The sequence below is a fragment of the Mesocricetus auratus genome, unplaced genomic scaffold (genome assembly GCF_017639785.1).
Source record: "Mesocricetus auratus isolate SY011 unplaced genomic scaffold, BCM_Maur_2.0 Super-Scaffold_100047, whole genome shotgun sequence".
NCBI classification, from domain to species: Eukaryota; Metazoa; Chordata; class Mammalia; order Rodentia; family Cricetidae; genus Mesocricetus; species Mesocricetus auratus.
In genome coordinates, this window is record NW_024429224.1 from 5,171,155 (window position 1) to 5,196,612 (window position 25,458).

General features: G+C 44.2%; 1 protein-coding gene across 1 annotated transcript in view; it reads left to right on the forward strand.

Annotated features, from left to right (window-relative positions):
* LOC101837460 (complement C5) overlaps window positions 1-25,458 on the forward strand; it is an 87,860-nt gene that overhangs the window by 42,268 nt on the left and 20,134 nt on the right. The window contains exons 18-28 of the mRNA XM_040735652.1: window positions 965-1,055; window positions 1,957-2,030; window positions 2,617-2,756; window positions 6,474-6,698; window positions 7,924-7,984; window positions 11,936-12,025; window positions 13,567-13,779; window positions 14,212-14,287; window positions 17,413-17,572; window positions 19,033-19,128; window positions 21,270-21,441. Coding sequence (XP_040591586.1) covers window positions 965-1,055; window positions 1,957-2,030; window positions 2,617-2,756; window positions 6,474-6,698; window positions 7,924-7,984; window positions 11,936-12,025; window positions 13,567-13,779; window positions 14,212-14,287; window positions 17,413-17,572; window positions 19,033-19,128; window positions 21,270-21,441 — 1,398 coding nt within the window. The remainder of the gene's footprint in view (window positions 1-964; window positions 1,056-1,956; window positions 2,031-2,616; window positions 2,757-6,473; window positions 6,699-7,923; window positions 7,985-11,935; window positions 12,026-13,566; window positions 13,780-14,211; window positions 14,288-17,412; window positions 17,573-19,032; window positions 19,129-21,269; window positions 21,442-25,458) is intronic.

Genomic DNA, 25,458 nt, shown 5'->3' on the forward strand with positions numbered 1-25,458 from the left:
ATCATCTTTAGGAAAAGAAAAGAAACAAAAGCAAAACGGCATCCCCCCCTTCTACTCTGCTTTGCTTAGCTGTGTGTCTTCCGTATTGTCTGTCTCATCTGAAACATCCTATGGACACAAGTGGTACTGCAGGTTTTTAGAACCCATGCTATTAGGGATCATTTTGCCATAACCATGATGTTGTTTGTTTATTGAAGCGCCATTCTGATGAACCGTCTAGCACACACATTTTTTCACTGCCCAGTTTTTCTGCTGGCATCTTCCAGTTGGCTGCAGCTGCACAGTTCCCACTTGCTACACACACCCTCCCTCTTGAGTCTACACCCTATCCTAGTCAGCTTGGCCCCCTAAAGTCCATCTGTGCTGCCTCCAGTCAAGGCCGACAGGAAGTGTGGGCTCCTCTGCCTGCCCTGACTTGTAAATGGCCTCCAGGAGGGAGCTGAAGAAATCAGAGCTGGCCCTTCTCAGGGATCCCAAGCCCCTGAGGCTTATGCTAATACCTGAGAACTATTGTTTCTGATATTGCATCTGGTTTTCTAGGTTTCTGAGACTCTGTAGTAAATCCATGGTCCCCCATTTATGCATCTTAGATGGAAGCAGAAGTCCCATCCGTTTTATTAAGGGAAATACAAACTGCCAATTAAGTCGGAGATCACAGAAGACTTCCATGTTTTCTGATACAAACCTTATTGCCAAAATCACAAAATTGCAAACAACTTTATAGGCTCACTGACGTTTTGTACAATCTCAGCAAGACAAATCCTCAGATGTTTCTTTGCTGTTTTGTTAGTATCATTAGTAGAAGCATTCTAAGGCTTTAAAGTTCTGTTTTGAAATCATTAAACACAATGCTTTACTGACCTTTTGGAAAACAGTTAAGTCATAGATAAATGGTATTACTTAAAAATTCACCTGTAAGCAGAATTTATACTGGTTTCTATAACTAAATATATATTTCCCTCAGACATAAAGACCCTGTTACCAGTAATGAAAGCAGATATTCGAAGCTACTTTCCAGAGAGCTGGCTATGGGAAGTTCATCATGTTCCCAAAAGGTATCTTTCATGTTCCTCTGGAAGAAGACGTGGAAAATTCAAATATTATTGCCCACTATTTTTCCTATAATTAAGATAATGCCACTATTACGCTAAATGTTGTTTGGTTTTCTCATTTTGTTTAGTGTACTTTTGACTGAGAATTGAGTCCAGAGCAGCATCAGTTATTAGGAAAGAGGGTACCGCTCTATCTAGTTTATCTTTAATGGGCATTTACTGCGCGCACACACACAACTATGCGCTGTATACCATATTGGGCAACCATTTTCAACATAAAAGTACCTGTTATAAAACAAACAGCTGTAACTAAAATGCAGGTATGTTTTGCTAGACTCTTCAATAGAGTTTTAATTTTAGAGGGGAGCCTTTTCCATACCAGGTGTTGGAAACACTGAACCCCACCTTATCATTCCTAGGCCAGCTACTGCTGGCTTTGCCCTGGTGCCAAGCCACCGACCGCATTCTCTGTGTGCTTCTCCTCCTCCTTCCCACTGTAAATCCTCCCTCCTCACGGCTGTCCAGAGCTCCACACAACAGTGCTCCTTGTTCAGCACTTCTAATGAAATATCCCAGGGTCTCTCTGTGTGACAGCCATAGCTGTCCTGGAGCTCGCTCTGTAGACCGGGTTGGTCTTGAACTCAGAGAGATCCGCCTGCCTCTGCCTCCCGAGTGCTGGGATTAAAGGTGTGCGCCACCACAGCACCTGCAGCACCGCCTACTTTTAGAGTGGCTCTTCACTCCTCAACTAACCCAGTCAAGAAACTGGCTCACAGGTGTAGCTGGAAGCTAGCCCAGTGATGGCAACCCCACAGCTCCATCCAGAGGCTTGTCTTCGGGTGAGTCTAGACCTTGTCAAGATGGAGATAGTAACCATCATGAATATCAATGTTTGAACTTCCAGAAACCAGATGCGGTTTGTGCTGCCTGACTCACTGACGACCTGGGAGATCCAAGGCATCGGCATTTCAGACAATGGTAAGAAACCCAGAGTCACATGCTCATTTCAGGAGGGATCAATTAACCAAGACACAGTTCTTTGTCATTGTAAATTTCATTTGCCCAGGATATAAGAGGCAAGTTTTTAATTTTCTTTCTTTTCAAAAGACTTGAATGCATCTACACCTTTGAAGCTACTGAATTTCTTCTGCTCTTTCATGAGCTGCCAATTTCAGTGCTGAGATCAAATCCCTCCTTTCCTTCACTTTCCACAGTGAGTGGGAGCCTGAGGAGAGTAAGAAGCAAACCTATGTCCTCTCCCTTGGCTAGTGTCCCTTGGAAGTGACTTAATGCTTTACACACAACTAGGATTACTGTCATTTGTTTAATGTTTTTACAGAAGCTCAGTCTCCACAATCAAAACCTTATAGTCATTCAGTGGGTCCAACAATACATATCCAAAGGATTTGGAACTCTAGTTAATAAGCATTCTCAGATTTTAAATAGAATTAAATATTTGGCAGACAAACGTTTTTAAAGGAAGAATGTGACACATTTTAGTACCAATCAAGTATGATAAGAATTCCCTAATATGATCTTACCCTGCTTTTCATTTGGGTTGAAGGTATATGTGTTGCTGATACAGTCAAGGCAAAAGTGTTCAAAGATGTCTTTCTGGAGATGAACATACCGTATTCTGTTGTACGAGGAGAACAGATCCAATTGAAAGGAACTGTTTACAATTACAGGACTTCGGGGACAATGGTGAGTAGTGTTTTATGGTATGTTGGAATAAAAGGACATAATCTCTAGTTGTCTGAGAATGTCATTGAAACACACACACACACACACACACGCACACGCACACGCACACATTCAATTCCAATAAGCACATGTGTCCCCTTGATGCAAACAACCTCTCCTGGGCTGCGTTTTCACTATCCCTGCTCATCTCCTCTCGTGTGTCTTGTCATCCTCCCAAAAATCTTGGTTTCAACACCTCACCTCCAGTCATAACCTCCTTGCCATTTTCTAACTAATTATTACCAATAACTTCCATAGCCAATCTGAATCCCATAGAAACCCCCAATCCATTGATTGACTCAAAACCTTTTTTACTATACTCCAGACTGCTGATGTCTTTACTCTTTGTACAAGCTACTCATGAATCATCATATAATCACACTGTCTAAAATTACATCAACTCTCCCGAACCTCCCTCCCTCAGGATCTGAACAGTGAAAAGCTCCAAGCATCTGTCTCTACAACTAACTATACAATAGGCTGGCAGGTTTCATCACAATCACTAAACATTAGATGGGAACCCAATGCTATTCACAGATCTACCTATGTATTATACTTTACAGTTTTTCATCTTAGAACTGAGTATTTCAGTGGCCCCTCACCCAAATATTATACATACTCATTAACACTTTTAAAGACTATGCATTCCATTTGCACACTTTCAAACTGGCATATAAAAATTTTCACCATAAATTTTTAAGATCCCAATCTATAACTTTTTAAATAGTTTTAAATATTTAAAAAGTATTTCAGTAGTTGAAATAAGACTGTTACATCATTTAAATGTGTATAGCAAAATCTAAATAGCAAAATAATCTATTTTTAAATATTCAAATAAGCTCTTATATCATTTTTCAACTGTTTTATTCTACTCACTTATACATATGCTTATGCTTTAATTTTTTCTATTGATCATCTTGTCATATTTTGATGAAAATACATTTATAAACAAGACTTTTAAGTTTCATTTTAAGACTCTAAGAAAATAATTTAGTATTTAGCTATCATTACAAATACTACTAGTATATAATTTATTTTAAAAAGCCTGTTACAAAATTTTACAAGCAAAATAGTATGTTAAAAATGTTAAAGTTATTAAAAGGGGGTGGAATGGGGTGGAGAAATGACTCAGTCACTAACAGTGTGGACTGCTCCTTCAGAAGACCTAATTACAGTTCCCAGGATCCAAGTAGGGGGCTCACAGCACCCGTGACTCCAGCTCTCTGGATTCTGCAGGCATCTGCATCCAACTATGTTTACATACAGATGCACATAATCAAAAATAAAATAAAACTTTAAAAATAGGATTTTATGAAGAAAAGCAAATGCTTTCTGTTAGTCTAATAATTATGGGTCCCTATTCCTAGACATAAATTCCATTCTAAATAAATTACAATCATTTTTGTTTATCAAAAACTTGAGAAAATAAAAATATTGTCAATGTTATTATTCTTAGATTGACATATTTTGTTGAATCACTTTTATTTTAAGCACTGGAGCTTGTATTCAGATTATTTGTTTTATATGATTGCCCTGTATCCTAGCTGCCCAGTCCTGGTTTGCATAGTCAACCAAAGTCATTGTGATAGATGGTGATGCAATTGAAATTTGAAGGTTATGGTATTGCCAGTTGTATCTAATCTTAATTTACCAATATTTCCATTATATCAAAACAAGTGCATCATGGTAGATCAGGGCTAACCTTATTAATTCCCTTTCATTTTGAGTGTAAATTATGTTGTCCTGTGGCCTCGTGGCCGGTAATTTTAGATCAACTCTGAGCCTTGTTAACTGACGTCATATGGAGATTCTCAGTCCTGCTGTGTCTCCCTGAAAAGTGTCTCAGTTTGTTTGTGTTTTAACAGTTGGGTGGCTATCGCCCCAGACACCCATGTCCCTGTCCTTTGAGCCTTAGCTGGGGTGCTTAGAATCTGTGTTGTGTGTGGGTCAAGGGTCAGCAGGGTTTGAGTAGGAACATGCATGGCACTCAGAGTCTTCACTGTTCAGCTGTGGTGACTTCCTCACACGCTAGCCTCTGGTTCCCTAAGCCAGCGAGGCAGAAGGCTTCTACTAATGGAACCCATCCTTAGTTCAGAAGGAAGGAAGGAAGGAAGGAAGGAAGGAAGGAAGGAAGGAAGGAAGGAAGGAAGGAAGGAAGGAAGGAAGGAAGGTTCCATCCCAGAGTCATTCCCTGCTTCCAAGTGTCCCTTTCCCTTCAGGCTGTTTGCTTAAATGTGTTTTCTAGAGCGGATGGCTGGTCCTAGCCTCATGGCAATCACTGAACTCCCGCTGCTTGTAGCTTTTAACCCATACTGCCCCATCAGGTTCAAAAGTTCTTTCCTAATTTCAGCTTACCGCGAAGATTTATTATAGTTACTGTTGCTTGCATTAGGGCTTTTTGTTCGGTTTAGTTTGGCTATTTTGTTGTTGTCTGAGCAGAGCATGTAGTTCAGGCTAGCCTGGAACTGTCTGCACAGCCCAGCCTGTCAGGCTAGCCTGGAACTGTCAGATAGCCCAGCCTGGCCTCAAAGTTATGGTCTTTCTGGGCCAGCATCTCTAGTGCTGGCACCAGAGCCCTGTGGCACTGTGCCCAGCTATTGCGGGTTTTTACAATGAACTGTGCTGAATGCTCCCTGCCCCACATCTGCTGTGCTGGGGAATCTGAAGGTGACTCCCACCCAGCCGGGGCTCCCTTCCAGACCCCTGATTAGGCACATGCCACACGCAAACACCTGTTTTCACAGAGAGATCCTCTATTGGGGGGAGAAAAGGTGAGGTGACTGCTCTCTGACTCAGGCGCATGCTCTAGTGGGCTAGTGCCCTTCAAAGTCCTTGACCCATTATCTATCTCCTCTAACTCCTTCTCCACCCACCATGGTGGGCGCTGTCCCAAAAATGTGGCCAAGGAACAGAAGGGACTCTACGTTTGGGGAGAAATCCCACAAAAGTAGCTATTGAATGTCTGCATTCCCTTGTGCTTATCTGCTTGGTTCTGGATTGTATGGATTTTATTTTCTGGGCATAGTTCGTGATTCTATTGGTTCACCAGTGTTGTTTCCAGAAAATGAGAGGGCTCATGTAATCATAGCACAGTTCATAAGAGGAGAGCCCAAGTTTAAACCTGTCTTTCTGGAGCGTGTTTTATTATATAATAGAGCACAAGTGGGAAGTTTGTAAGATCAGGATTGGACGTTGGGTATACATTAGCCGAGCCTTTGAGTGAGCTGAGGTACACTTTCCCATCCTTTGTCACAATATCGTTTATCATGAGTCAAAGGCTGGGATAAAGGGACAGGTAAGATTCTGAACAGCTGAACCCAAGGCTCCTACCACTCAAAACACAGACTGTGGAAGGACAAAACAGTCACACCAAAGTTGCAAGAATGAAGAATGACAGTAGCTGGGGCATAATGGAGTGGGAAGCACCCTAAGAAAGGTTCGACCATTCTGCACTAAGTTTTCATCCACCCTGTGCTGTGACAGTGCTATGCCCCCAGCAGCTTGTGTGTACCTGCAGGAAATCTAAAATGAGCCTTCTACTGTGCCTGGAACCAGAGGGCTAACAAACCAGGGGAGAGTTTGTGTCCAAATAACTCAGGCATATATATATTTTTTTTCATCAAATGTGGCTTACATGGCGAGGTGCTCTGATACAGTTCTTCACCTGATGTGTTTCAGTTCTGTGTTAAGATGTCCACTGTGGAGGGAATCTGCACGTCAGGAGGCTCAGTGGTCAGCCATCAGGCCTCCAAGCACTCCAAATGTGCCCAGAGGCTCGAAGGCTCCTCCAGTCACTTGGTGACCTTCAGCCTGCTTCCTCTGGAAATTGGACTCCTCTCCATCAACTTCTCACTAGAGACTTCATTTGGAAGAGAAATCTTAGTGAAAACATTACGGGTAGTGGTAAGAAAATACGGTTCTTTTAAAAATATATCTTTTTGTTTCTGGGGAAAATGCTATCAACAATTTGTGTCAATAATTACGTTTGGGGCCCAAAGCAAGGGAGAGAGATGATGACATAAACAGAACACAGTAGCAGTTGAGGAGTCTAAGGGAAACTCTCCCGCGTTTTTGGTGCTAATCTTGTAATTTTTACATTAATCTGAAATTATGCTTAAAATTATTGAATAGAAGAATAATACAAGATTATTGTAGAAAATAAGAATACCAAGAAAAAGAAAAGTCACCAATAAATCCCCAAGCCCAGAGATTCCTGAGTTTTACTATTTGATACACATCTTCTAGGTCACCCCTGCTACCCCACTTGAAATCCACGTGCAAGATGTCAGGCTAGGCAGCAAATGCAAAGCAGAAATAAACTGCACGCGCACATTCAAAGGCCCTCGGTATAAAGATTTCCCACTTCATAAATGAATACGCAAGCCAAAAGCGCTGTTGGCCCTGCCACCTGTTGACTGTTTTCCTACCACTGAGATCTTGCAATTATGATTTGCTAACTTAGAACGAAACACTGTTCTTGTCATACTAGCCAATGCCCCTCAGACCTTCTGGAGCCTTCATTCTTTGGGTTCTGTTTTGGTCTATGCCATTAACTTCAGCAAACGTGTATTCAACTGGCTCGGTGACTTGTCTGTAATCCCAACTGCTCGGGAGGCTAAGGCAAGTTTGAGGCCACTGGGGGCAACTTAATGAGTCCTTGTTGAAAAGAAACGTGGTGCCGTGTCCATGTCTGAGTACCTGTTTCACGATGAGCTGGAGCAGTTCTTGGTTTTTCAATCCTGGCTCCAAGCTCCCTAGCAGCATCCCTGGGATAAGTCACTGATCCCGGCATTGGCTTCGTCATCTGTCACTGGGAGCCATGACAGCAACTTCCTCACAGAGGTACATAGAGACTGATGAGTTAATATATACAAAGCATTTAGACAATTACCCAACATATAAGATCATCCATTTAAGTGTTCACTCTGATCAATATTCAAATAGCCAGAATCTTTTCATTGCCTGTATGCATGTGAGTATTTATATCAAGTTTGCCTTTTCAGAAAAGAAGGCTTTTAGTGTTTTTTTTTTTCCTTTTAATTGGCAAACTGGTCTGGAGAAACTTGATCCAAGGAATCGTATAAATGCAATCATGCTTTTAACAGAACGTTTTCTGTTTTCACTATAGCCAGAAGGAGTCAAACGAGAAAGCTATGCTGGCTTTACACTGGACCCTAATGGAATTTATGGTAGGAAAATATTATTTTTATTTTTAATGGGTTATATTTCAGAAGTAGAAATTAAAGTATCATTTCAATGTAATTTAAAACACCACTTTTTGAACCAGGTGGTGGTGGCACACACCTTTAATCCCAGCTCTTAGGAGCCAGAGGCAGGTAGATCTCTGTGAGTTCTAGGCCAGCCTGGTCTACAAAGCTACACAGAGAAATTCTGTCTTGAAACACCAAAATACAGAAAAAAAAAACCGCTTTCCAGAGTGTTCAATGTGCAGAATCAGCAATGTCCACTTGTATATCACTGCCTTAGCTGGCTGTGGTGTGTGTGACTAGGGCCAAGCAGACTTCTTAACTATACTCGCTGAGCATTACCACACAAACACAATGAAACAGTGTATCCGGCTTTTTCCTTTTGGGCCACAACCAGCTCCCAAATCATGATACAGAGACTTACTATTAATTATGAATGCTGGTCCCTAGCTTAGGCTCGTTTCTTGCTACCTCTTATAACTTTCCCTGTTTCTCTTCACCTATGCTTTGCCTCAGGGGCTTTTACCTTTCTTTCCTTCTGTTTATCTTACTTTCACTGCTTCTTGTGTCTGGCTAGCAACACATAGCTTCTGGGCCTCTCTTTCTCCCTCATTTCCTCCTCCTCCTCTTTTCTCTCCTCCTATGTATTCTCTCTGCCCACCTGCCCCACCTATCCCTCTCCTGTGTAGCTACTGGCAGTTCAGCTTTTTATTGGACCAATTAGGTGCCTTAGGCAGGCAAGGTGAAACAAAGTCAGCACATTTTTACATAATTAAATGCTGCACAAACAAATGTAACACATCTCTACATTGTTAACAAAGACAGCAGAAACAAATGCAACACATCTTTATACAGTTAAAGTAATATTCCACACATAAACAAATGCCACACATCTTTATACAGTTAAAGTAATATTCCACACATAAACAAATGCAACACATCTTTATACAGTTAAAGTAATATTCCACACATAAACAAATGCCATACATCTTTATACAGTTAAAGTAATATTCCACACATAAACAAATGCCATACATCTTTATACAGTTAAAGTAATATTCCACACATAAACAAATGCAACACATCTTTATACAGTTAAAGCAATATTCCACACATAAACAAATGCCACACATCTTTGTCTAGTTAAAGCAATAGTACACAACACAACAGGACTCACCCTTCATTGGCTGCTCATCCTCACAGTAACACAGTTATTTTACCGCAGAAGTCTGGGTCCAAAGGACACCTGAAAGCCAGCCACGGTATAATTATTTCACAAGCACCCTTTGAAACACCCCAGTGAGACAGTCACTTAGAAAATCCCTTCCTCGCTGTTCTGTGTCTCTTCTTTTCCTTCGGCTGAGAATCTTCTCAAAGCAAGAACTTTTCAAATATTTGCAAACTGACTCCTGGGCTAAGTCCAGACGTGCTTCTGAAAGACCCGGCTTCACTAACACCGGTCTCCAGCTAGACAGACTACTACAGCCGTGTTAAATTACTCACGTCCTTTGTCTGCGTCAGTTTTACCAAAACAAAAAACAAAAGAACCTTTGGAGCATCGTTACCCTTCTGTAACTGAGGGGTTAATGTGGCATAGAAAGGCTGTGTCTCCCTTAGTGTCACATGCACACCAAGCCCCTTAAACTCTATGCTCTGACCCCTTACCTCAAGCTTCCTGAACACCTTCACTGACTGATTGTAGTGCAGCATCTTCAGGTTTTATCAAGGATTAAATAACAGAGACGTCTCTGGAGGAACACTATTGAATCTTTGCCAAAGTCATACAGCTCATCCATGAGGTCTCAGAATTTACACACAGCGTCTTCATCTGCCGGGGCCTCTGCTGAGGCCTGGAGCTGGTTCTCTTTGTGTTGACTTTGGTGAGCCCTCAGTGAGCCTTCCTTAGCCTGGATCTTGGCACCACCTGTACTATCCCTGTACAAAATTAAAACAATAAAAATAGACCTTATACACAGGACTCCTATGAGAATGCAATGTGGCTCTGCACTTAGCTAGCTTGGTTGAAACTTGGCTGTCTGCCAGTACAGTGATAAACAGAATCATGTTTTGGAGGCAGTAGCATATTTTAATAATATTTTAATTTACTCTTTGAAATTGTCACACATGTCTACAATGAATCTTGATCATAGCTATGTCTACTACTCAATCTAACTCATCGAATCTTCCCTCCCAGTTTCATGTCCTCTTTTAAAATGTATTTATTTACTTAATTACTTTGAATTTTTTAGCTCAGTGGGTCCAATTAATTCCACCCATATATTCATGGCTATGATGTCACCAGGGTCATCAGGGTACCAGTGTCTATCTCCCTAAAGAAAACTGACTCAGCTAAGTGGTGGTGTGCGCCTTTAATCCCAGCCCTCAGGAGACAGAGGCAGGCAGATCTCTGAGTTCAAGTTCAGCCTGGTCTACAAAGTGACTTTCAGAACAGTCAGAGATACACAGAGAAACATGTCTCAAAAAACAAAAACAAACAGAAAGGGGGGGGGGGGAAGCTGAGTCCTCCTCCTTCAGTGGTCATCAACTGCCAATAGCCCCTAAGGGAGAGGTAGACCTGTTATGTGACAAAACCTTCCCTGGCTGACTCAACACACACTACTCATTCACCATGGAGAACCCACAACAGATACAGATACCACCAAAGTCCAGCTTGGTGAGCCAGTGAGTGTTTATTGAGGTTACTTACAGGAGTATGGGTGAGGGGGTCACTTCCAGGAGCATAAATGACTCACAGACAGCTGCATCACCAGTGCCCACCCCAGCACAGGTGACAGCTCACAAAAGTTGGGAGCCTGGAGCACACTGCATATCTTTCAGGCAGCATGACAGGTTGGAAAGTGTCCTTTCCAAGTGACTGGTCTAATTGGGTCTAAACCTCTTCCAGGAAGCTCAGCTAGCTTCTGTTGCTTCCAGGTTCTGCTTCAACCAACTGGTCTGGTTGCAGTCTTCTTTGCAGCTTGGCTTGTTTGAGAGCCTGCCTGTAGCTTAGCTCTGCTCACTCTGGCAGGGAGGGGCCCAGTGAATTTGCTCAGTTTCAGGGACTTCCTGAAGCTATTTTGAGTTATTACCTTCCTGCTTAAGGACCATGGGTTCAGCATGGAATGTTTCAATATAGGAGGAAACTGTTACACAACTGGCCTCTGAGGCCACCCCTCCCCTGATTCCATGTTACAAGTTTTAACTGGTTTGATCTTGAACAGATAACCACAGATGCGTTGAGGTCTCGAGTTCAACAGCCATGTCATATCCAGAAGAAAGCAGAATGTCACAGCCCTCTTCCCCGTCTTCTGGCTCTTACATTCTTTATGGCCCCTCTTCCCTGAGCCTAGGAGCTGCTGTGGATCTAGATGTCCCATCTCTGGCTATCACTCACAGCCAATTATTCTTAGCACATGGAACAGACATGAGCCTCTGTGTTAATCACTATAATGATATGACTTAGGACAAAATAGGGTGTGGCTATAATTTAAAATTCTCTGACACTGACATTCTGAAACTGTGGGGTTGTGTGCATAGAAAAAAAACTATTTAAGTCTGGCTGGGAGGGGGAAGTAGGAAGAAAGTTTGGTCATGCTTCCCAGTGGAGCTTGTGTAGACAACCCAGAAATTCCGAGCCAGCTACTTGGGGTATGCTACCTCTTTCTAGTGGATAATATTGATATAACCTATTTATCTCATGCCTTATAAAGACCAGGAGTTTTACACCAAATTCAGTGTTTTGTTTAAGGAGATTCTACAAGCCTAGGGTTTGATTAAAATCCTTTACCATTTTTCTCTTTTTAAAACTTTGATGTTGTTATTATAAATGTGTTTTGTTCTTAAAATTTCTTTGTTAGATATATAACCTAAAAGTAGCTCTTTCCCTTAAGAACTCTCGGCAAATCTAATTTTTGTTATCAATTATTATTGCAGGTATTGTTAGCAGACGAAAGGAATTCCCATACAGGATACCAGTAGATTTGGTTCCCAAAACCAGCATCAAAAGGATTTTGAGTGTAAAAGGTAAATTAATAAATCCAATTTATGGGCCAGGGATGGAGTTCAGTGCGGTGGTGGAGGCAAGGAGGTCAGAGACTGAAGGTCATCTGTAACTGCACATGAGCAGTGAGCAACCGGGTCTCAGAAACCAATCTCTCCCCTCCTCCTCTTCCTCCCCCCCCTCCTCCTCTTCCTCCCCCCCCCCTCCTTCCCTCTTTCTTTTGGTTTTTGAGACTGGGTTTCTCTGTACAGCCCTGGTTGACCTGGAACTCTCTCTGTAGACCAGGCTGGCCTTGAACTCACAGAGCCCTGCCTGCCTCTGCCTCCCATGTGTGGGGATTAAAGGCATGCGCCACCACTGCCTAGCCATAAATCTCATTTTCATCATTATCTTTCACTCTGTGCTTCAAACAAAATCGAATACATCTGTGATTGTTCTTTATTTTCTTTGTTTACATGTATTGGCTTTTGATAGAACCTTGCCTTCCACCTCCCTCATCTCCAAACACTTTCCAGCTGTCTTCAGCCAAGTTACCTGGAAATTCTCCTCCTCTGATGGGGGATTCCTGTGGCTAGCCCAGTGACTTCTCTAGAACGGGTTCAGCTGCTTCAACACTTAACTTCCCACGGTCTCCCCAGCCAGTCCTGCCCCACTGAAGACTGTATAGCCTACAAACGGCTCTGGGGTGCCAGCTCTCCTTCGCTGGTAGGGGTGGCTGGGGGAGGGGGGCACCATCTCTCCTTCCAAGCACCAGTCCTGGGCTGGCAAGGGTGGCTTAGCCCATTTGTGGAGCTATAATGAAACACCCGAGTCTGGGTAATTTGTAAAGGATGGGTTCCTGGTCCTCACATCTGGAGTTTGTCCGAGATCAAGGTAATGGAGTACCTGGCAAGGGCTGCTCCCTGATTTCCTAGCCTGGCACCCCCACATGGCTAAGTGTAGAAGTACAAGATGTCAGAAGGGGTGAATGGCTCCCACCCTCCAGAAACGCCCCACTTTCCAATACCAACCGTCACCTCCATGGGTCAGGCATCAGCAGATGAGGGGACAGATGCATTCAAGCCTGACAAGGATTCTCTCCCTCCAGGGAGTTTGCTCACAACCGGGGCTTCTTTGATGGGTTTCCCCTGGGCTTCGGCCTCTGCAGTAGAGTCACCTATCACTGACATGACAGAACATCCTGTCCACATTTCATCACAGATCAAACACTGGGATCACAGACTACCAGTACTAGAAGGAGCCTTTTTGTGCAGTCCTAATATTAGATGTACAAGAAACTGATTGCCCAAGGTTGCACAACGATTCGGAGGTCAACACTTTCTCTCCAGGCTCTTTCGCTTCACTTGAGGGCTGGTCAGTGTGGTTTACGATGTCTGCACCAATTACTTTTTCTACCACCAAAAAACCATGTTCCCAATCAAACCCAGCTTTCTCCCTCAGTTTCTGTGATGCAGGCAAATTGCTAATATTAAAAGGGGAAAATGAGACAGTGTTCGTTTCCTCTTCAGAACACACGGTGAAAGATGATGGAGTGGTCATGTCTGTGTGGGTCTCTGTGTTCCAGGACTGCTCATAGGGGAATTCCTGTCCACAGTCCTGAGTAAGGAAGGCATCGACACCCTAACCCACCTCCCTAGGGGGAGTGCAGAGGCAGAACTCATGAGCATTGTCCCAGTGTTCTACGTTTTCCATTACCTGGAAGCGGGAAACCATTGGAACATCTTTCATCCTGACTCATTAACTAGAAAACAGAACCTGCAGAAAAAAATAAAAGAAGGTAACATTATTTCATACACCATTTTTATACATCATTTTACAGATCTAAAGCAAATATCTTATTTACTGCAATATTTAAATTACTACGAATTATGCATATATGATTAATTATGAAAGAATTTTACCAACAACAACAGAAAAAAAATGATGCGATAAACTCTTTCTGAGGCATTTTGGTTTAACTCACCAAAACGCCTGGATGAAAAACAATACACCTTCCAGACCCCAAGGACCACTGTCTTCCTCTTTGAATGGAGTAGAATGTTCTTTATGATCCCCAACCGGAGTAACTCACGAGCTTCCTGTGAGAAGCCCAGTGTTGACCACAGAACTCACGATCTCTGCTCACACCAAAGAGGGCCCAGCGTCCCGGGGCTGACCCAACAAGCCTGTGAGGTGAAATGCTGTGTTCTTTTCATCTGGCTCTTCTTAGGGATGGTGAGCATCATGTCCTACAGAAACCGTGACTATTCCTACAGCATGTGGAAGGGGGGGACTGCCAGCACCTGGTGAGTAGCAGGTCTGTCTTACAGTCTCACGCAGTAGTTGATTCATGCATTAAGAGTGGCAGCCAAGGGGCCATGCAGACCAGCACTTGCTGCTGTGCCAGGCCACCTGAATTCCATCCCCAAGACCCATGTGGTGTAAGGAGAGAAGTGACGTCCACAGTTTCTCCTCTTGCCATGCATGCACACACAAATGAACCAAAGTGTCTTCCATAGTGAAAGCCGTTTTCCATTTGCTCTGCACACCTCACTCTCTCTTCCAACCCATGTCAGAGCTAGTTAGCGGCTGTGGTTGCACCTTCAAACAAAGCCTGGATTGTGTCCCCCAACTTCCGTGCACCACCCCGGCCCAAGCCTGCTCTCCCTCCCTTCACTCCTCTGACTTCAGACTTTGGTCCCCTGAGGGTACACTCAGCATGGAAGCTGGTTAGAATCTTCTCATCTCACCTGGAGTGGCAACCGCTGCTTCCTCACTTCTCCCTCCCTTACCCGCCTTGTTTTACACTCTACTCAAGGTCTATGGTCTCCTCGTTGCTCCTCAAACACACCAGACCAGACACGGTTTCCACATGGGGGTCTTGGCGCTGACCCCTCCCTGTCTGCAGTGCTTCTCCCTGGGCAGACCCAATGTCTTGCTTCCCCCAGGACTGACGGAAAGTCACCTTCTTAATGAGGTGGTCATTGTCTCATTCCATACAAAACCGCAATCCACTTCACCCAGCACTTAACCCTTCCCTGCCCAGCTTCTGTCCTCCTTCCCATGTATCACTAACATTCTTGCTTACTTCACTTATCTGTGTCCCCGTCAGGATGTGGCGTGTGGGCAGTTTCATGTGTTCCTAGGACCTTGTACCCTCGATAAATATTTATTCAGTGAGGAATAGCTTCTGTCACCCTGATCACTTCAGGAAAGCATTTAGGTGAACCAAACATTTACACAGCAGTCTGCTTTCAAAGCAAGCCCTCCTGCTTCGACTAGATACTTATTTTATTTACTTACTTACTTACTTATTTTCCCCTTTGGAAGATACTTAATTTTAACAAAAAAAGAAACAGTTAGGTATGGTGGTGTAGACTTATAGCCCTAGCACCTCAGAGGAGGAGGTTGAAGGAGCAGAAGTTCAAGACTGGGCTGAATCACAAGGTGATGTCTCCAAAGAGTGAAAGATAGAACAAGACTTCTCCAGGGTGCCAAGTACTTCATAGGTCCTACTGCATAACACACACAGTTCCCGAGTTCACAGTCGACAGTGATTCAGTGGTTTTTTTGACAGTCTTTTTTATGCAGCCCTGGCTGCTCTGAAACTTACTATTTAGCCCCAGCCTGGATTGCATCCATTCTCCTGCCTCTGCCTCCAGAGTGCTGGGATTGCAGGCATGTGCCACCAAGCCCAGGAACTTACAGTTATTGAATTTTAGATGTTCCCCAGAATTTCACCCTTGCCCTCTTATTTCTTGTGATCTCTCTTGCACAATCTTTACTTTGCCTGTGACCTCCATCACTTCTGTGTAGGCAGATCCCTTATCAACCTCTCTAATCAACATCTCTGAGACCTAACCTTCTCTCCTGGTCCCAGATCTGCATTTTGAGGTGTCTGAACACAAAGAGTTCCAAATACAATGCATTCCAAAGTCATTGCTGTTTCTCACGTGTGCTTTCCTGTCCCCTCACTGAACCCCTGTGCCCCCCACTGAATCAGGATCACCAGCTGGTTTTTGACACCCTCCCCTTTGCTTTGGTTCCTTGCCCAGCCTCGGCTCACAGGGCATCCTAGCAAGAGTGCCTCAAAGTAAAACGCAGGACCACAAAAGGGTATCAAATGAGAAAGCTCCAAGGACAGGAAAATTAAATATTATGCTCATGTTTTAGTATGATGGAATTGGTAGGTAGACGAGAAACTTCTAGAACTTGTATTTGCTATTGGGAATCACACGTTAGCTTGAGCTGTTTGCTTCTGTTGCTGGATTTTGGGAGCAGTAGAAGACTGTTGGGAGAGGGAAAGGGACACAGAGGCGTTTCGTTTGTTTGTGTTGGTGTTTTAGCTATTCCTTTGTGCTTTGGGACTTTTTAAAACTTTTTGCTCTTTAAATTTTTATTTCAAATGCTTTATAAAAATACAAGTTAACGCTAATTAAGACAAAGGGCAGCAGTGTATCTTTGAGCAGTGGGCTGCTGCCCTTTCCCAGTCCGGGATGTGACAGACAGCACATTTAAATGATGCTTTCCTGTGCGCTCTTTGTATAGCGTGATAGACTAATCAAGTGCGAGTTGAGCAGACTGAAAGAATTATTTCACACCCTGCTGCTGCAAAGTGTAGAAAGGATCTTGGAGTGATTCCTTTGTTTTCCCCCTTCTAAAATGCCATATAGAAGGCAACCTAGCAAGTATTAGATTCACAATGCCATCTGCCTGTTGAAAATCAAGCCTAATTCATTTGACACTGAGGCAGATAAATAAATACTTTTTGGTAAAAAAAAATACAAGTGAAAACAAAACTTTAAAGCAAGGAGAAAGGAGAGTCAAAAGCTTAAGGACATCAGAAGGGCTCCAAGAGTGGGCTCTTAGGCAGCTAGCAAGGCCATGAGTCCCGTCATCGCCATTAGTCTTGCTGGATGTTGGTGGGCCAGTGCCACTTTCTAAGTAGGTGTTGTCCCTAAAGCTTCCTTGTCAGGTGGCAGATTCTGAATCCAGGGCAGAGCTTAACGGGACGGGAGACAGCTGCTTTCAGGGACAAAGGACCCCGGACAGTCCTCAGGGAGGCACGGGTGCACCCGTTTCCTCTTCAATAGCTCACTTTTATGGATCAGTGCTTTGACTCAAAACTGCTTGCCTCAACTCTGTGACCTTTAACTTAATGTGGCATCTTTTTTTTTTCTGTCACCAGGAGCCAACTTTTTGAGTGCTAGCTAACAGTGTCATAATCACAGGTGTGCTGCTGGTAGTTGTTGACTGAGTGTCTCGAAGATTTTTCAAATCTTGTCTCTTTGTAAAATGATGACTTACTCTAGAATTGCATGTCTTCTGTTTTAGTTTCTTCTAAAGAATAAAAGTATGCAAATAACCATTGTAAATACAAAGCCAGGGGAGACTCCGTGTTCTAAAGTATGTGTGTGGTTTTGTCTTGAAGGCTAACAGCCTTTGCTTTGCGGGTGCTTGGACAAGTAGCTAAGTATGTGAAACAGGACCAAAACTCAATTTGTAATTCTCTGCTGTGGCTGATTGACAACTGTCAGCTGGAAAATGGATCTTTCAAGGAAAATTCTCAATACCTGCCAATAAAATTACAGGTAAGGAAATCAAATGTGTAAATAAGCATTAGTTTTATTTACAGACTCTCATTTTATTCCTGTCCTATTATGGGGGTTAGAGGCGAGAGGAAAAGATACACAATTACCCTAGTTCCATTGTGTTGCTGTGACAACTGACAACAGAAAATTCTGGGAGAAGGTTTTTGGCTCACAGTTACAGACACAGCCTGATATAGCTGGGAAGTCACAGCAGCAGGAACTAAAGAGGGGAATGCTGGCATGCTGTGCTCAACTCACTGTAGCCCAGGGAAGGATGCCGCCCGCAGGGGCTTGTCTCCTTATAACAGTTAACATAATCAAGATAATTAACTACGCACAAAGATGCCCACAGGCCAACCTCATCTAGACAGCCCTCCATCATCCCCTTCCAGGGGACGCTAGATGGTGGCAGGTTGACAATGAGCATATAAGTCAGACATAAGGATTTTCGAGTGCGTATTACTTGGTAGTGAAAGGGAAACCCAATTTTGTCGGCAGCAGGGGACTGTGTCTAGACTGGAGGAGCAGAAAAGATGAAGCTCTTGTGTGACTCCTATAGGAGGGACATGTTTTGTGTGTGTGTGAAACCTGTTTTGGAGTGTGTGTGTGTGTGTGTGTGTGTGTGTGTGTGTGTGTGTGTGTGTGTGTCCCAAAGCTTGCTATTACAAACAGTGCCGCAGTGAACATGGGAGTGAAATGCATCTTTGAGATTCTAATTCTTCTCCTGGATATATGCCCTGGAGTAGAACTAGCATATCAGTAGTTTAGTTTTTAGTTTTTTTGGAGACCTCTGCACTGTGTTTCATAGTGGCTATGCTGATTTCCCAGCAATGGTGCGGTTCTCCTTTCTCCACACCTTGGCAGCATTCACCTCCTGTGTTTCTGCCGTCTCCATGGCGACCGTGTGAGACATGGTCTCCTTGTGGTTTGAGTTTGAACTTCTCTGATGACTGGCAACAATGAACACTTTTCATACCTATTGTACTTGGAAGTTTCAATTCAGAGAGGAGGAGAGGGACGAAGCGGAAGGAGGAAAGGAGAGAGACTGAGATTTCCCTCAAAGAACTAGAATTGCACCGGGAGAATTAGATTGTGAGTGACGTAAAAGTCATCTGTGGAGGTCGAACATCTGCACTGGGGACCTTCTAAGCCTGGCACCGGGTCACACCTGCCCTAAGAGAGCTGAGTGGTGTCGCAGAGTGGGCGTGGCATCTAACAGGCTCGGGAGGGAGAGGGCGCCTTTGAATGTGGTAAAGAATCATGAGGTATGGCTGACAGATGAAGATGGGGTGACAGGCTAAGGAAGGCACTCACAAAACTCCAGTGTTCCTGGGAAAACATAAGCAGCCAGCTGGCATGCGTGATGTGGGCACATGGGGATGGCCCCAGAAGAGATTTGAACCGGATCATTTCACCTTAAAAATGTCCTTTGCCCTTCTTTTAAAACTGTTTCTTTTTAGGGTACTTTGCCTGTTGAAGCGCAAGAGAACACTTTGTATCTTACAGCTTTTTCTGTGATTGGAATTAGGAAGGCCATGGACATATGCCCCCTGATGGTAAGAACCAGCTCTCTCTCCCTAGCCTGGCGTAGTCTGACACACTGTGGGGGGGGCGGGCACAGATCAGAGTACACTTCATTTCAAATGCTTCTTTTGCTGCTTTTCTTACTACTTGGGAATAACCTTAAGACCAGAATCAAAGGGTTTCATAACTGATGGATTCTGCCATCTAGTCTGACCTGTAGACTCATCAAGAGGACAGAGCTGACACTGAAGGCAGGATGACTCCCATTGTCCCATGTTACCGATTGCTAAGTTGTAGAGCTGGGATAGTAACTGGGACATTGATGGGAGAATGAGCCAATGTGTCTAGCTCTCCTCTCTTTTTAAATTTTAAGTTTTATTTTTGTGCTATGTGTGCATATGTACTGTGTGTGCATATGTACTGTGTGTGCATATGTGCTGTGTGTGCATATGTGCTGTGTATGTGCATATGTACTGTGTGTGTGCATATGTACTGTGTGTGTGCATATGTACTGTGTGTGCATATGTACTGTGTGTGTGCATATGTACTGTGTGTGTGCATATGTGCTGTGTGTGCATATGTACTGTGATGTACTGTATGTGTGCATATGTACTGTGTGTGCATATGTACTGTGTGTGTGCATATGTACTGTGTGTGTGCATATGTACTGTGTGTGTGCATATGTACTGTGTGTGCATATGTACTGTGTGTGTGCATATGTGCTGTGTGTGCATATGTACTGTGTGTGCATATGTGCCCGCTTGTCTGCATGTCCACCTTGGAGGCCAGAAGAGGCGATCTGGTTCCCTGAAGCTGGAGTTACAGTGACTGTGAGCCACCTGATATGGATGTTGGGAACCGAACTCAGGTCCCCTGCAAGAGCAGCCAGTGCTCTTAACCTGCTGAGCCATCTCTCCAGCTCCAAGCTTCCTGCTCTTATCTCTCCTGTTATGTGTGGTGCATTACTGTTGCCTTCAGCATCTAGAGACCCCCCCCCCAGCATCCAATCACACTTTTATTTCTTTGTGTCATACTATTTTGTTTGCTTGGAAGCTGAGGACATAAAGACAAGACCCACTTATTGAACATGGAAGCTTCCCAATGTGGGAGATGGGAGATGGCTCAGGTAGTAAAGTGCTTGCCACTGAGGCTGGAGGATCTGAGTTCAGATCCCCAGCATGAACATACAAAGCTAGGTGCGACATGACCACATCTGTAACACCAGTCCTGGAAGGCAGAGGCGGGATGGCCCCTGAGAGTTGCTGGGCAGCCAGTATTGCCTACTAGGAAGCTCCAAGTTCAGTGGGAGTCCATGTCACTGCCCCCAAAAAAAAGGAGGTAAAGAAGCTTCCAAAGATTAACTTAGATAACAGCCCTTTGTGGAAGAGTAAGAGCCCTGCTCTGAGGCTAAAGCACTCCCGTCTGCCAAGCCAAAGTCAACTCCACATGTCCTGCAAATGAGGTTACAGAACTGAGCTAGGACTTCAGTTTCCAACAAGGATTTGCAGGACAGAAGCCACAAAAGCTGTAATCTGTTCTGGTAGTTCCAAAGGCACTGGTGTTCACACCTAAGAGAAAATAATCAACAAGGACCCAGTCCCAGCCTTCTAGGTACTGGTTGACACCCATACCCACAGGGGCCAGGCAGGATGCTAGCAGGCTCAGCCTAGCTTGTCATCCACAGTGGTTCACAACAGGGACTCTTGGGAGGGTCAGAGAGCTCTGGATGCTCTGTTCCTTGTGCTGCTGTGGTTCTGTTCTCTTTTGTTTTGGCATGATCCTTTTGAACATATGGCTTTGTCTCAGCTATGCTGACACAGGATGAAAATCCTGTCTACACCATTGCATCACCTCAGGGGTTGGGTCAGTGATGGAATCAGAAACTGAAGGGGCAAACTTCTCAAAGGAAAATAGGAACTCAGTGGCAGAAAGCATAGCCCAATTTGGACAACCACATGGTTTCTTCTGAGACACACTCCACCCCTTCCCTGTAAAGGATTTGCTTTGTTGATTGTATTCACAGGTCTCTAGGGTCTTCACCATACACACACACACACACACACACACACACACACACACACACACAGCAGTGCACCAGCAACCTCGAGGTTACTCTCATCGGTTTACGGATGTTGGACAAAGAAAATTAATTGTCATCTGCTCTTGTTTCCAGAAAATTAACACAGCACTAGCTAAAGCTGACTCCTTCATGCTTGAAAAGGCCCTGCCGTCCAAGAGTACCTTCACACTGGCCATTGTGGCCTACGCTCTTTCCCTAGGAGACAGAACCCACCCTGGATTTCGTTCAATCGTCTCAACCCTGAAAAGGGAAGCTTTGGTTAAAGGTAGGAATCTTTCCACACTGCTGCTCAACAGGCACTAACTGAGCATCGAGAGTCTGCACCCTGGGTGATAAAAGGTTTTCTGCCCCCCAACAATGGGTTTCTCCACCAATGCAGTAAACCAGATCAAGCCAAATTGAAAAGGTGTAACAACAGGCTTGTTTGAGCAAAACAACTTCTGGGAAGGTTCTCCATTCCAAAATCAAGGCTGGAGAAGTCAGGCCCACAAAGGAAAGCAGGGAGACTTTATAGGTTGTAGGTGAGGGGTGATGACGTGTCCACCATAAACTGGGTTTGTGTCCAAGTATGGTCAAAAGCTGAGCACTTAGGTGGAGACTTGGGCAGCTGGCAACTTCACGGGAGGAAGCTGCAGTAGCCGCCAAGAATGAGGAACCAGGTTTTTTGACACCTTCCCTGTGTTTGAGACTCTCTTGAGCAGGCGGGGTTTGGGGAGAGAGAGGAATGGGGCTTTCTGAATTATGCAGGGGCGAACTGAAGATTCCAACCAAACACTGGGAAGTGGGTGGGATGGAAGCAGAGTGAGACACTAATCTTACCCAGAAGGAAGCAACCATCACACCACAAGGTGATGAATCCTGCTACTCAATCATTTATTCCCTCAGCAAATACTTATTCATTCATTCAGTGCATAGCTATTGAGCATCCTATGAATTCTTCCTGGGTGCTAGACACTGCTGTACACTCAGGGACAAATCAACAGAAAAGACAGAGAAAGACAAATCCTAAGTGGCTGACTGTGATCATGCACTCCTGTAATCGCAGCATTCGAGACACTGAGACAGGGGGATCCAGAGTTCCACACCAGTTTGGGCTACCCATCTCAAAAAAAAAGATAAACAAAACACCCAGTGCCAGCTGGAGGGTTGCTGCTCAGCCTGACAACCTGAGTATAATCACTGAGATACAAGCATGCCATGACACATTCACACCCACTCACACACACACACACACAAAGAAATAACATACTTCTTTTTTTTAAAATCCATGTTCTTATGATACTTAAATTCTAGTTGGGAAAAAGCACGCATGAGAAATAAGTAAAATTTTATATATATGCTACGACAACAGAAATGAAGAAAAATCAAACAGGGTGTAGCTGGAGTTTTCCTTGGGCCACCAGCTCACAAAAATAATAATAACAAATAATAGTAATAATAACATGGAGACTTATTACTAATTATGAAAGCTTGCCCTTACCTTAGGCTTGTTCCTACTAGTTCTTATAACTTGAATTAACCCAGATCTTTTAATCTACGTTCTTTTACGTGGCATGGTTACCTTTACTCTGTACTTCCCATCCTGCTTCCTCTCCATCTGGCTGGCGACTCTGCCTCTCTTCTTCCCAGTGTTCTCTCTCTGCCCGGAAGTCCTGCCTGTCTGTCCTACCTGTCTGTTGGCTGTTACACCATCACAACAACACATCCTCACAGTGTACAAATACCCCACAACGCAAAGAAAAGATACAACAAGGAGTTGGGTGGTGCAGTTGGGCTTAAGCCTCACAAGAACACGGTACAGCTGAATACCACACACTCAGTGCGTTCAGAGAAACGTTTCTACGCTGCACGAGCATCACAGAGTACTTACACAAACCTAAGTACCGCAGCCATGTAGATAATGGGAAAAATGATATCACATATGCAGTCTGCCATTAGCGGAAATATCATTGTGCAGCATGTGAGTGTATTTGACTGTAACCTCGAGAGAAGGCAAGGAACAGTGCCTCAGTGTCTCGAGTGCTGGGATTACAGGAGTGCATGATCACAGTCAGCCACTTAGGATTTGTCCTTCTCTGTCTTTTCTGTTGATTTGTCCCTGAGTGTACAGCCTGTGCAAATGCCCAGGGCCTGAGCGTTCCTGGTGTTCCAATAGCAGCGTGGAGGCCAATGTGGTACAAAGCAATGAGATGAAGAGCATTTGGTGAGAGCAGGGGGGAAGGTGAGCGAGTGAGGAGGGCAGATGGGGAGTCAGGGATCATTCTGGTGTCTCCAGGATCAGGTATACAGCTATGCAATGGTTGAGTACCTGTCTTGTCACAATGGAGTACCAGAGTTGGGCAAAGGAAAGAGATCCCTTTGAACTAATGGCTCTGGGAATCCACGCACACAGCCCCAGTATCATGATGGCTTCTGGTGAAGCCCAGATGGTGGGAACTGAGTGAGAACTTTAGGGAGACAGAAGAGAGGATTGAACTGGAGCAACTAACCTGTGCCTCCAGAAAAGCATGGTCTAGGCTCATGACCCACTCTCTTCCCACCCAACACTGGTGTCACTGAGAACAAGCCAGCTGAAACCACAGCAGCCCAGGTGAGTCGATGAGCTGAAGCTGAAATTGGCTGTGCTGCCTCCACTCTCCAGACCATGTCCTCCATCACTGAGCTGCCTGGATCAAGGCTTTAACTTCCACTTCAAGCCACCAGGAGACACTGAACCAAGGACTGTGTGACCTGGTTTATATCTCGATGGGAGGTTGCCATGGTTATCGTGGCTGCCAGTTCTGAGCCCTGTCCCAGTCTGAGTTTTCTAAACGATTAACAAGTTTTATGCGAGGTTTATGACCATCTACAAAATTTCAACTTTGTCATCATTTAAAAATGCCCAAGCTTTAATACACACCTCAAAACCACTTCTTCGATGATTCAGAAATAGCACAAAAATGTCTGGGTATTGTAAGGTGCATTATAAAATCATACACTTAAAAATCTATGAGGGGCCGGGCGTTGGTGGCACACGCCTTTAATCCCAGCACTCGGGAGGCAGAGGCAGGCGGATCTCGAGGCCAGCCTGGTCTACAGAGCGAGTTCCAGGACAGCCTCCAAAGCCACAGAGAAACCCTGTCTCGAAAAACCAAAAAAAAAAAAAATCTATGAGGGAACTGAATAACCCAAATAAACCTTTCATTTTAAATATGGTAAATCTGAGTATGAGCGGAATAAGAAAATATTTTGTTCAGGGTCCTGTAAATCATATAACAACTAATTGTAAAAAGACACCTCAAAATTAGATAACCTGCAAAAAAATCAGATCTTACTATTTAAGACAATTACTCCAAGAAAGATTTGCAGTGATTGCTTTATGTTACCAGAGCAACAGTAAATACAAGTTAGCATCTATGATATGAAAAACATTGAATACATGAAAATATCGGTGCATTCTTTGGGAAGAGATACTAGAACACCCTACACCTGTTGACTTGGGCATCATCTAGCACGTTCCAGGTTGTGGTTTTGGTGTTCCTCAAAAGAGAATGATATCACATCAAATTTGTTCTTCCAGTGTGGGTAATGATAATCTTTCATCTATGCATGGAGCTTACTGGCCTATAAATATGTTTTCCTGTTTATCTCTGTGAGTTTCACTACATAGACATGAATATTACCTACTCACAGTATGAGGGGCCTGGGTGCCACAGAACTAATCAACTTTCTGGGTTGGTCCGGCTGGTTAGCAGGAGAGAACAGACTAGAACCTGGCTATTGCTCTGCTGTCAGCCAGTCTATGCTCTCCAGCGTGCGTGGCCATCCTACAATGGAGGCAAGGGCACAGTATTATGGGATCTCATTTTGTCTTGGCTACCTTGATGAAGTTTGAATGGGAAAAAAAAGAAATAAAAAGGAAAGAATGTGACTGCTCCTAGGTATGGAGGAGGAGAAAGTTTATTGCAGGCAGATACGTGGGAGAGCATAGCCAGAGGCAGGGACATCTGGGACAGTCCAGAGTGGACACGCCAGACTGAGCTGGGGCATATGGGGAGGGGGAGGGGAAAGGTAGAAAGGGGAACCAGGTGCAGCAGCCAGGAGGCCAAAGGCGCAAAAGGGGAGGGGTAACCAAAATGTCTGAATTATATAAGGAAGAGCCTCTGGGGGAAGGACAGCCCAGCCCCTGGGCCGGAGAGTTCAGGGCATGTCAGCCATACCCTGTGACAGGTAGGGGCTGGATGCTGGGACCTGATGGCCAGATCCACTGTAATACGTTAAATAGACACCTCAGTCATTTGTC